Source organism: Cibotium barometz, chromosome 37, assembly GCF_041138505.1.
Source record: "Cibotium barometz isolate CiBa-2024 chromosome 37, ASM4113850v1, whole genome shotgun sequence".
Taxonomy (NCBI): domain Eukaryota; kingdom Viridiplantae; phylum Streptophyta; class Polypodiopsida; order Cyatheales; family Cibotiaceae; genus Cibotium; species Cibotium barometz.
The window spans coordinates 29,311,090-29,323,127 of record NC_141082.1 but is presented as its reverse complement, the minus strand read 5'-3'; the positions used below and the strand labels follow the sequence as shown (position 1 = coordinate 29,323,127).

Sequence of the window (12,038 nt, the reverse complement as noted above, 5' to 3'; positions counted from 1 at the left end):
GACTTTTATCCGGAGGATAAAGTCTCTAATGGATTTATTTGGTTGTCGCTCAATTGAATAGAGTTTTGTGTTTTACTGAACTCCATCAATCACCTTGTCTGGAAAAGCCATGTATAAAGGCAGATTTCAAGGTTTTGAAGTTAGTCTTGATCGTCCGCATTAATGTGATGCACCATCGACTAGATTTTTCCTCTAAGCATAAGTTCAATGCATGTACCTTAGTAGGGCAGTTGGGATTTCCAAAGGCTTCACATCTTTGTTCAAACATTTAAATGAATTGAATAGGGTCTGTTGTTCCGTCATATTTGCCCATTACTTTGGAAATTTGTACGGCCGTATTTTTGTATGAATCATTGAGGCCGTATGTGAATGCTCTTGTTGGAAGAGCCACCCCCCTTCCTAGACTAGTCAGCATGTTCAAGGTGTGGGCATCTAGGAAAGGGTTGGTACTTATAGGACTTGCGGGAATGTTAGGCAAGGGACCAAAGCCTGGTGGGATCGAAGTCATAGGGGGTGTAAAACCTGATGACACGCTTGTTATAGGCATGGCCAATGGCATTGAGAGGTGAATTTGTGGCCTAGATCTCAATGGCTCGAAGATGTCAGCCATTGGGTTCAGTCCTTGTGTGATCCCTGGCAATCCCTCCATCATGGTCATGTCGGAGTGCCTAAATGCTCCTTAATGAGCAATTACAGTTTTTTTTAACTTTTTATACTTTTTCTCGGCCCGTTACAGCCTCAAAGAGGCTTGGCGTACTCTTCGTTGGATCAAACGGGTGTCCGTTTATCCTAATTAGCAGCGCTATACGCACGTGAACGACCTGATATATTTTTCGAACAAAGCATATACTAGGAACTTCCCAAATGGAAGAGGAGGTCCTAAAACCTATTCTCTATCACTGTCTCAAGATGAAAAAAAATTCGAGAAAATTTTCCCTGTTTCGTAACACGTTTTTGAGGGTGTTCCAAAAAAAAATTCAAAAACTCTATATGAGGGAGTTGTAGTATTTTTGGAGTACTACAACTTTGTTTCCTTGAGTCATCCGTGATTTTGTCATTTAGACCCTCTAAAAGTAGCCTGAATATGGCTCGTCGTCGTTTTTGCGCTGTTTTTTTACGATTTTTCGTGGTTTTGGGACTATTTTTGTCTCGAATTTCAGGTTGAATTTTGAGGCTGTTGGTTGGAGGCCAAAATGATCGATTTTGACTTCGAACGACTAAGTCCAAAGTCAAAGAGCTCGATGTCAGCTTTTCGATGAGCCTTAGAGCGCCATCGAATATACGGTTCAGGAGATACGAGCCTCCAAACAGGGGTGTTTTCCAGAGAATCGGTCCCGCCCCCCACGTGAAACTCTGGTGGTTCATGCCGTGAAGCAGCTTTCACGCCAGACTTCATGATGAAAAATTAATTTTTGATTTTTTAAAAAAAATTTACCGCGTGTGAATTGGTGTTTCACGCTGTGAAACGGTTTTCACGCGTGAACCGAACTTCACGTGGAAATTAAATTTTGATTTTTTTAAGAATTTTCATGCCAGATTTTCGTTCACGTCATTTTTTCATTCACGTCAGATTTTCGTTCACGTCGGATTTCCTATTCACGTCGGATTTCTAGGATTTTCGTTCACGTCAGACCTCAGATTTTTGGTCACGTCATTTTTTCGTTCACGTCGTTTTTTTTAAAAGAGTGTAGTGGGAAATACGAATTTTCTTTTTTAGGGAGAATATTTTTTTAATCTAAAATAAAATGGATATGGGCATTTTTCCAAAAAAGGTAAGTGGAATCAAAAAAGTCAACCTTTTAATAACACACCTTACACCCTTCATAAATAACCCCCAAAATGGACAAATTAACAACTCATGAGCATCTTCTCATTGAATGCTCATTAGCCTTAATGAGATATATAAAAAAAGTGATTAAGAATTAATTCAAGATTAATCCTTTCACTAATCATCCCCCTTTTACACTAATCAAAGACTCTAATTAACCACTAATCCCTAATTAATTCACACAATTGAGCACACCATTGGATAGAGCAAGGAAAAATTAATCTTTGTGTATCAACAATTGTGTAAATTAATCTAAATTAGGAGATTAATTAGACTCTTAATTATAGTCTCCTCTTTAAGGCAAAATTAAGCAAAGAGAGTCAAATTTCTACAATTGATCAAAAAATTGATGTGATTAGGTGTTTTGATGCATCTAGATGCTCTCAAAACACTCAAAAATCCCAATTTCGACTACTCATATGATCAATTTAGATCCTAATTAACACATTTGCTAAATTTTTAGCCTCTTGAACAAGATTAATCATCCTTAATGACAAAAACCAGTCCATTAAGAGAAATTAGTCAAATTCAAGGATTTTTTTTATGTTTTTAAGAAATTTTTTGAAAGATTAAGCTACTCCTAATGCTTGCTAACACTCTAATCCAAATAATTTCAATAAAAAACACACAATTAAACTAAAATTAATGATCTTAGATCTATGTTTAAACTAAAGAGAGCTAACATTCACTAAGAAATGCATTCTCTTGCATTGTTTGATGCAATGGATGCAAAATAAGCCTAGTACAAGCTATTTGCAAGCACTAAGAACATGAAAAACCATAAAAACCAAATTAATCTAAAAATGAAGCAAAAAGCATTCTTTTCAAAAATAAAAAAGCGAGCTATTCTACACCAGATCTCACACAAATCACCATCGAATCCACATCTTTTTCATGGAAAACCATTAATCACGATGCGGGTTATGAGTAGATTAGTGACAAAACGATGGAAAAAACCAAGGGATGGCTCCCCGATAGCGGCGCCAAAAATGTTATGGCTCACCCTAACCTCCTTGAAACATATCCAAAAAGAGATTACCTGGTGAACCACAGCTGTCATGAGGATCTTTCCAATGGCTGAGCTCGTAACCCTTGAGGTCTCCAAGCTCTACAACTCCTTGCGAAGCAATCCCACCACGTCTCCCACGAGCGTTGTCACATCGTTGCACTACGGGTCCTTGTCCCTCCTCTCACCTCACTTCACTCACACACACTCACTAGCATGCATTAGGGAGAGAGATTAGCAAGAGGATTAGCAAGAGTAAGACTCAATTGCACAATGGGAGAGTATGTTGTATTATGAGAGAAATTCACTTATATACATGGCCATAAGTGTTCACACTTACTTAAATTGTGGCCGACCGTGCACTTTAGATTGTGTATCTTCTTCACTCGAGAGCCATAACAAATAGTACTGAATGGGAGTACATTCAGTACAAGGCTTTCAAGGAGCACACTTATATCCACCCCACGAATACCAAATGGGAGTGCATTCATAAGGTTTTCAAGCAGCACACTTCTATCCACCCTACGAATCTCAATATCCCTACATCAATACATCAAGATTTCAGTTGCACACTCACTTGAATAAAAAAGTATGAAGATGAACATGAAGTTCCACTCCTGAAAAATGCCAACCTACCTGTTTTGACTTGATAAGTTGTAGAGTGATAGGAATTTGTCATCAGGTGTGTCAAACACGCACCTGGACAAAGGCAGAGAACAAGCTTTAGAGTTACCAGCTCCTTGGCTAAGTGAGTGACGAAATAAGCATAAGATGGGGCACGACATGCGGTCTATATGTACCCAGAAAGCTGCACAAATCTCTCTCTCAAACTATCTGCTGCAACCTTGAGGGCTTCAAGAGAACTCCAACCATTTGTCCACACAGCAATAGCCATCCTTGCTACCCTCAACATATGGGCCTACTCCAACACTTTGGACTTGATTCTCAATCTGTACATTTATTATTGTAGAAACACCTCACCTAATATCAATAGACCCAGCATGCATGTCGAGATACAAAATGTAAAGCTTATGCGACATGATGCTAGTGTTATGCACAACATTTACATTTGTGGATAAATCACAGACATGTATGAGATGCGAACTTGAGAACTGTCGTGCTAGACATGTATGTATGCATAGGTATATTTTTTGTTTTTATTTTTTGAGCCGGGGTCAGAGACGAGCATGCTCGTCTCTGAGACTCGAGCAAAGAAACGCTTTTATCATTAGCTTCGTTGTCTCAGTTCGTGAGGACGGTTTCGCTACTTCCTTAAGACATGACCTCGGAAGACCCAACAACTGGACACGACACCGACTAAGAACTCCCTATGCAAAGGTATAAACACCTTGAAAAGGCTTCAACACGGCCATGGTAGGCATGTACATATGGGTGCATTGCTTGTGCAGCAATCGAAAAGGAATGTAAGGGGCCTTCGTGCATATTTGTGGAGGGAGAGGGCAGTGGCCGCACTTACGATTCTGCCGCCACGAATCACATCATCTTCTACCTGAGGTGTTATGCTCTGCGGGCTGAGCTGTGATTAATGCTAAGGCTCTGTTGCCGACGATTCTACCTGAGTAGTTGTGCTCTGCTGTGGTGCGGCTGAGCTGTGTTTGATGGAAAGGTTGTGCCAACACTCAGTGCCATGGAAGCTCTCTGGAGAGGGAAGGATCGAAAATCGATCTGTGTGTGAGTGAGAGAGAGTGAGAGGGTGTAAGCGTGCGTGTTTTCTAAGTTTCCCTAAACATGCACACGTGTGGCTGGGCTCTCTTAGACACGACATTGGGCATATATGATGCCCACACATACTAGGCAGAAATGCATGCTGTCTCGGCGGTCCGGCGATGTGAATTGGGCTCCACGTCGGGGTGTGAGGCCTTAGTGGCGTAGTAGGGAGCAACAGGAATAATACGGTTCCCAGCGGCTCGCAACATGGGCAGGGCACACAATGGACCGACGACATGGCATGGGGTGGCGAAGATGGCGTCGGCGTGTGTGCAGGTTTCACACACGCATGCGCACAGGAACTCACAGTTGGCAAAAGTGCAGAACATATTGTGGGTTGGGCCCCGAGGGCAGCGAATGGCACACACACACTGCATAAAGACGGGGGAGGACGTTGACGGGGGGACTAGCGAGGTTATATGGAGACGAGCAGCCAGTGTCTGTTGCTGTAGTGTCAGTACGGCGATGGAAGCATGGAAAGGTTAACAACCAGTGCTGGATAGTCGGCACAGTGGAAGGTTAGGCAGTGAAGGGGGTGGTTCAGAGATGTGTAGTCATAGGTGGTGGGCTCTGTCTCACGGCGATGGAGAGGGCTGCGGAATGCCAGGCCGAGGATGCTGGGAGCGCTGGTAGAGGGAAGTTTGGCGAGGGCTATGGAATGCCAGGCCGAGGATGTTGGGAGCACCCGGGAAAAGCAGTGGATGGGTGGGCACTGGGGGCGCGGGTTACCCCACCCCCATGAGCAGCTATCCCACCAACTGGGAGTAACCCCCTAAAGCCCACCCCACTAGCACCTCCTCAACTAAGGGCGATGGGGGTGTGGGGACACCCCCAACCAGTGTACACCCCACTACACCTCCTCAACTAAGGGCGACATCGCCCTTAGTGAGAGGGGGGTGTGAGGACACCCCCAGTGTACACCCTCTCCTTTCTTCTCTCTCTTGCCTCTCTCCTCTCTCTCTTCTTCCCTTATCCTTATTCTTTCCCCCTCTCTCTCTCTCTCTCTCTCTCTCTCTCTCTCTCTCTCGTGTCTCCCCTCTTCCCTCTTCTTCTCTCTTTCGCATCTCTCTTTCAAACGGTTTTCCCCTCTCTCTCTCTCTCTCTCTTTCAAACGCCCCCCCTCTCTCTCCTCTCTCTCTCTCTCTCTCTCTCAAATGCCTCTCCCCCTCCTATATTGAAGTTAGGGGCTCTCATCACCCGCATGTTACGCTTTCGAGAGAACCACGCTGCATAGATTGTTCTTTCACCATAGCTACCCTCCTTTCCTACCATGGGGGAGGAGACATTGTATATCTGGAAAGGTCCCATGGGTCATAATTTCGCCTCCCCTACTCTCTCTCTCTCTCTCTCTCTCTCTCTCTCTCTCTCTCTCTCTCTCTTGTTTTTTTTATTTTCTTTCTTTCCTTTTCTCCTCTTCTCTTTTTCTATTTCTTGTCTCTTTGTCTCTTTTTTTATTATCAAAAACCCTAAAAATTTATTTTGCTTGTCTGTTTTTATCTCTCTTTACCCTAAAAGTTTGTTTTGTTTCTCTATTTATATATCTCTCTTTTCTCTTTTTGTTTATCTTCTCTTTCTTTTTTTGATCTCTCTATTGTTGTTCAATTTGTTTGCTTGTTCTCTTTATTTTCTTTTCCAATCTCCTTCCTTTCTATTTTATTTAGTAATCTCTTACTTTTCTCTCTTTTTGCTGAGTTGGGAAGGGAGAGACAGTGATAGACTGCTAATGAAATAGACGAAGAAAAAGGGTTAAGGGTCACAGAGACAGGGAGGAGGGAGGAAAGAGAGAGTGAGCAATGAGAAGGATATATAGAGAGAGAGGGAGGATAGAGAGAGTGAGCAAAGAGAAAGCTAGAGAAGGAGAGTGAGCAAAGAGAAGGAGAGAGAGAGAGAGAGAGAGAGAGAGAGCAAAGAGAAGGATAGAGAGAGAGAGGGAGGGGGATATAGAGAGTGAACAAAGAGAGATAGAGAGAGAAGGATAGAGAGAAAGGGAGGATAGAGAGAGTGAGTAAAGTGAAGGATAGAGAGAGAGATGGTAGATAGAGAGAGTGAGTAAAGAGAAAGATATAAAGAGAGAGATGGTGATGATGATATTTTATCATCCACAAGAGGCCAAATAGTGACCTGTGGGACCAAAAAGTGATACAGAGTCTCCATCCTAGGGAGGGAGGGTAGTGTGGCAATCAAGTAGATTCTGGCAATGTTGAAAAAGGACTCGTGCATAATTCCTAAGTCTTCGGGGATTAGCCTGTAGTAGTTGCAAAAGACTATTACAGCCCTCTAATAAATGGGGAAAATGGAAGCTGGATGTGAGTATAAGCCGGTCAAACAATCAAGAAGTGTTCTTCATTCTCAACTGCATAGGTGTCACATAGGGCGCATATGTGGTTTTCAACTACAACTCCTCCCTATACACCACTTTCAATACTTAGGTTATGAGAGCGGGTACGCAATTGTGTTATGGTCCTGTGAGATCGCTGACATGGGTATGCTAAGGTAAGGCTGAGTACATTCAGGTGCTAGTCTTCTATAGGTCACCCAACACTATGGATTGATATGAGTGATATAGTATTGTAGCTTAGCTACTTTCTTTTTATTCTCCCATGTGGCTTTTAATGCATCAATTAGCTATGTGTTAACATTCACATAACACATCTGATTGGGAGGAAGGTCCAAAAGAGATTCCATCATCCACCTACAAAACCATCCTTTAGTGTCCAACACCCATCCCGATGATAGAATCTTGCTTTTGATCGTTTTTTGTAGTTTGGACCCTTCTTTCCAAGTAGTCTGTACTCTTCAAGATTGTGGATATTTGTAATATATCTATAAGTTCTTTCTAATGCCATCAGCTCAAGTGGTCTATGTCTTGTTTCTAAAACCATGATTGCATAAGGAGTAGAGGCCTTACCCCTACGTGCCAACATAGAAACATCTTATGTACCATAGGTCACTATTTGGCCTCTACTCCATGTGGATTGTGATATACTTCCTCCCCAAGCTTTGACTCCATAGAGCAAGACTTGAGTAATGCATCAAATAAAGCAGCTTGGACATGCCATCTAGGAGAATCACTTTTGTTGTGTTGGTTCTCAAACATATAATAGCTTGCTCACCCAGCTTCCAATCTACGCTCAATACATAACCCCCATTTGTGTGTGGCTGGCACATTAATATCTAAGTACTTGAACGTTTGCACTACCTCTATTGGTTGTCCCATAATGTGAAAATTGGCATAACATTGGGCTGAATTGTTTCAATAACCATCATCTTAGTTTTTGCCTCGGGGGGGTCACTCATAAATATGTAAGCGTAGCACGTAGGTTCAACTAAAGGGATTTTTAAAATTCTTTTTTAACACATTTTTTACATATAGAAGGGTACCATTTAAAGGGGGTATTCATAGATTGAATAAAAAAAGGGTGTGTTTTATTTATGAAAAAATCACAGATAAGGGGTTTTTAAAGTAGGCCTTAAACCCACGTGATACAAAGGGTTTACATATAGTGAACCCCCCCGAGGTTTTTGCCACATTCACTGAGAGCCCACTTTCTTTGCAAAAGTCCTCAAGAGCCTTGAGAAGGTGCTGCATGGTGGTAGGATTGTATGCAAATAAGACAACATCATCAGCATACTTAAGAAGCATGATGAGGTGTTGCCCAAGGCATGACCCATCAAGGTCTTTAGCTTTTGCAATGCTTGATATTATCTCCTCCAATTTGTCAATACATAATCCAAAAAGAGAAAGAGAGGGAAGAGTGAGACAAGGGAGAGAGAGAGAAGCAAAGAGAAATAAACTGAAGTGTAGATAGAGAGAGTGAGCAAAGAGAGAGGTATATATATATATATATATATATATATAGAGAGAGAGAGAGAGAGAGAGAGAGAGAGAGAGAGAGAGGAGAGTGAGACAAGGGAGGAGAGACAAGGGAGAGAGAGAGAAGCAACACAGAGATGTGAGATGGTTGGAGAGGGAGAGGAGAGGAAGATAAGATGGTAATAGATAGAGAGAGAAAGGGAGGAGCAAGGTTGGTGGTGGAGGAAGTTGGGCTGGGTTGGGAGGTGGTGGGAATAGTTAGAGAGAGAGTGTTCAAAGTAGAGAGAGAGGGTAGCCAAGAAAAGCTCCCTCCACCGAGCTCCCTCAATGACCATCCCCAAACAAAGGGGGATTATTTATTTTGCATTTGACTCTAGAGAAGAGCATATCTCACTAGGAAAGCCCGGATGTTTCCAACATTGTAAGGTTCTCACTCAGCTCAAGCCTAGTCCCCTAACCGCCTTCTTACATATGATAAAGATAAATGGTTGGTTCAACTCCCTACCAAATGTGGAGAAGCAACACTTAGAGAAGGTGTGGAAGAGCACCGAAGCCTCTCGAATCAACCTGCTCCTCTTAAGGATCGTACATAAGAAATTGCTAATGTGAGACATGATGAAGAAGTGGACATACAAGTTGAGAGTGGATGAAGAAATTGCCAATGCGAGACATGATGAAGAAGTGGATAGACACGGCCACTTACTGCTCTTTTGTTGACATGAAGATGAGAACCCATTCCGTCTCTTTTGGGCGTGCAAGTCCATTAACCCAATCTAGTGGAAGATCAAGGCCTAGCTTTGCAAAGCAGGCACCCAAGAAACAATCTCATCTTTGGAAGCATGTCATGGACCCAAGTGGAGAAGACGGTCCGGGTGGACATTATACAAAGAAAGTTTAGGGACCTCACGATCGGCTTTTTTTGGATCTACTTCTAAAGGGAATTATGTATACAAAACCCTCTTGCCCTTAACATGTAGTTTGATTATAGGTCAACATTCTTTTATATAAATATAAATACAAACAAACACTTTTTTGCAAAAAAAGAAAACCTTGAGTCTACTACACATTTTTTTTTCCTGAAAGCTCCATAGCTAAAACTTCTTGATTTTTCAAAGTAATCCTTACAATTGACATTTAAGCAATCTGGAATCCACACACCACTCATATCATAATAGTAATTGCTCATCCTCTTCTCCATTAAGTAAAAGGCGAAAGCAGAACATTCAAAATAAAATCAAATTAATCTCCACCCTACGCATCCGTTCGAGAGTGAGGATTAAAACAGAAGGCCCAACCTTCACTAGATATATATTGGTGCCTTCTGGTGGCCATGGCTGATGAAGAACATCAACACCCAAAACAAAGGGTATGTAGGCGGTGCAAGCGTCTATACGATCCTGCTTCCAACTCTTCCCTGTCCTGCCGATTCCATCCGTCCTTCTTCGTCTCTCGTCGCCACGACGATCAACAGAGGTGCGCCCCAAAGTGCCCTTTTTTTCAATCATTGGGCTCCGCTGAATCCCATGAATCATCACGCTTCTTAATCAATGATTAATGGATCCTTTGATGCGATATACACATGTTTAGTGAGAACCAGATTCTGTTTTTATCCCGCAATGTGAGTGGGATTTGGGTCTAAGATTGATGGGCATTTCTTTGTATGGGAATTGTTTTACCTTATTCCAAGCTTTCAATATGTTGTCACAGGGTGAGTTTACAACCCAGTGAGGAGTAGGTTCATTCAATCCAGCGGGCATCTTATGCTTGGAAAGATGGGGAAGATTGTCAGGAAATGCCCATATAGGTGTGAAAACCCTAAAGGCCGGCCATTCAAGATCTGCAACTGGCTGGCAGTGTGCCCACAAGCTGGGTGGGCCTTTCAATTCGCATGCAGCAGACAGTTGCCCTACTTCACGCATGTGGGAGAAACTTTGGCATGTGCAGATTGACGGTGCAGATAGTGGCCTCTGTATGAATCCATCCTTTGTTAGCCTCTGAAAATGGACACTATAGTACTACATCTTGCGTGGTAGGGGCTCCCCTGGGATAATCCATGTATCTCGAATGTCTAACTGTAGCAAGTCATATGGAATTGTTCCTGTCCACATGTGTGAGCCTGGTGTAGGGGGAGTCTGGGTCAAACTGAAATGGGGGTAATCGACTCATCTGTAGTCCGTGTGGTGAACCATATGTGAGGACAGAAACATACCAGGATAGATGCCTCTCGCTGCCATCGCCTGAGAAGACCGTAGTGCCAGGTATGGTAACTGTGACGAATCCATGGCTAGTGCTCGAATGATATGAAACAGAATCTCTATCTGAAGCTCTGCCTAAATACCCTCTTGGGAATGCTCATTAATGAGCCTAATCCTGACTACTACAGATAATAGGTGAGGGTTTCCTTGAGGTCACTTTATGCTACCTGCTTAGCTGGTAACTTATTGCCACTCGATTAGTATTTAATGTCCCATAATTTAACATCAGTCTAACCTCATATCAGTATTCCTAGTCTATAGCAAGTTTGTGGGGTGTGCAATTTTGTTCTTTAACATTTGATTGATGGACATTCTTTTTCTATGTACTAGCAGATACTACGAGTTGAAGCCTGATGATCCTCCATATGCAGCAAAATTCTATGATTGTTGTGGTGCGGAGGACCCTCAAGCCCCTGGTTGTTCTACTTCCTTTCATGTATCATACGATGATCCATAGCATGGGAGATCTTGATTGACATTCATGGTAGGTTTGTTTTCTGAATGGAATACAAAATTGAGACGTGACATATGCTAAAAAGAACTCTTAAGGGTTTCTCAGTACATTGAGGCCTTCCCTCATGGCATGTGGGGGTGATGCTATTGCATTGGCTTTAGTTTGAGTGGGGAAAGATGCGTGGCATGTGCATTTAGTAACTTGTATCATGGCCAATGTTTCTATGGTGTACCCTTATAGATTTTCATTCTAATGGTTTTGTTTTTGAAAGATACATGTCCACTATTTGTATGGTGTACCTCTTGAAAAAAAGGAAAGAAAGTAGTTTGTAGCATTTCGATTGTTTGCATGGCGTACCTCAAAAAGGAAAGAAAGTGGTTTGTAGCATGCTTTACACACAATATGACTAGCGTCAAATTAATAGATCAAGGCCAATTTTTTATTAAAGAACAATAGGGTAGAAAATTGATGATTGATCCCCTTGATTTCATTGAAAACGAATAGAGTGGTCTCTTTTTACAAATGCTTTAAGTTCTTAAAATCTTTACAGATGAAGATATATCCATATGGAAGCATATACAACAATGGTTCCCAACAGCCTAAAACTCATTATTAACAGAAAGCCCGTTCCAAGAACAGTGACTTTGCAAAGCACAAAGCTTCAAGATAAAGAAAAATCAGTAGGAAGCATAGAGAATACAATAAATCCCAATTGGTAAGTGGAGTGAAGTCACTCTTTTCTTGACTATTTGATCATGCTCAACATCGGAGCTACCAATCTCAAGACATGGCCCCAACAAGATAATGGAGCTATTAGGCTAGTATGCACCTTGTTCAAGGGGCTAAGTTTTCCACATCTAGTAAAATGGGAACTTTTGGTGCCTAGTAGTTGTAGATCATAGTCTATGTCCCACATGCTTACCAAACTTGACCTCCAATTGACAACAAAAATA

General features: G+C 42.1%; 1 protein-coding gene across 1 annotated transcript; it reads left to right on the top strand.

The window, feature by feature from the left end:
• Positions 1–9,539: 9,539 nt before the first annotated feature.
• Positions 9,540–11,357, top strand: LOC147617139 (F-box only protein). Its single transcript, XM_086776356.1, has 2 exons — positions 9,540–9,849; positions 10,965–11,357. Exons 1-2 carry the CDS (start codon positions 9,707–9,709, stop codon positions 11,086–11,088), a joined length of 267 nt encoding a protein of 88 aa, XP_086632482.1. The 5' UTR covers positions 9,540–9,706; the 3' UTR covers positions 11,089–11,357.
• The last annotated feature ends 681 nt before the right edge of the window (positions 11,358–12,038 follow it).

Excerpts from the sequence above, each read along its gene's own strand:
- LOC147617139 (XM_086776356.1), top strand. The coding sequence starts at position 9,707 with ATGGCTGATGAAGAACATCAACACCCAAAACAAAGGGTATGTAGGCGG. Across the intron at positions 9,850-10,964 it reads CGCCACGACGATCAACAGAG|ATACTACGAGTTGAAGCCTG; the intron begins GTGCGCCCCAAA and ends ATGTACTAGCAG.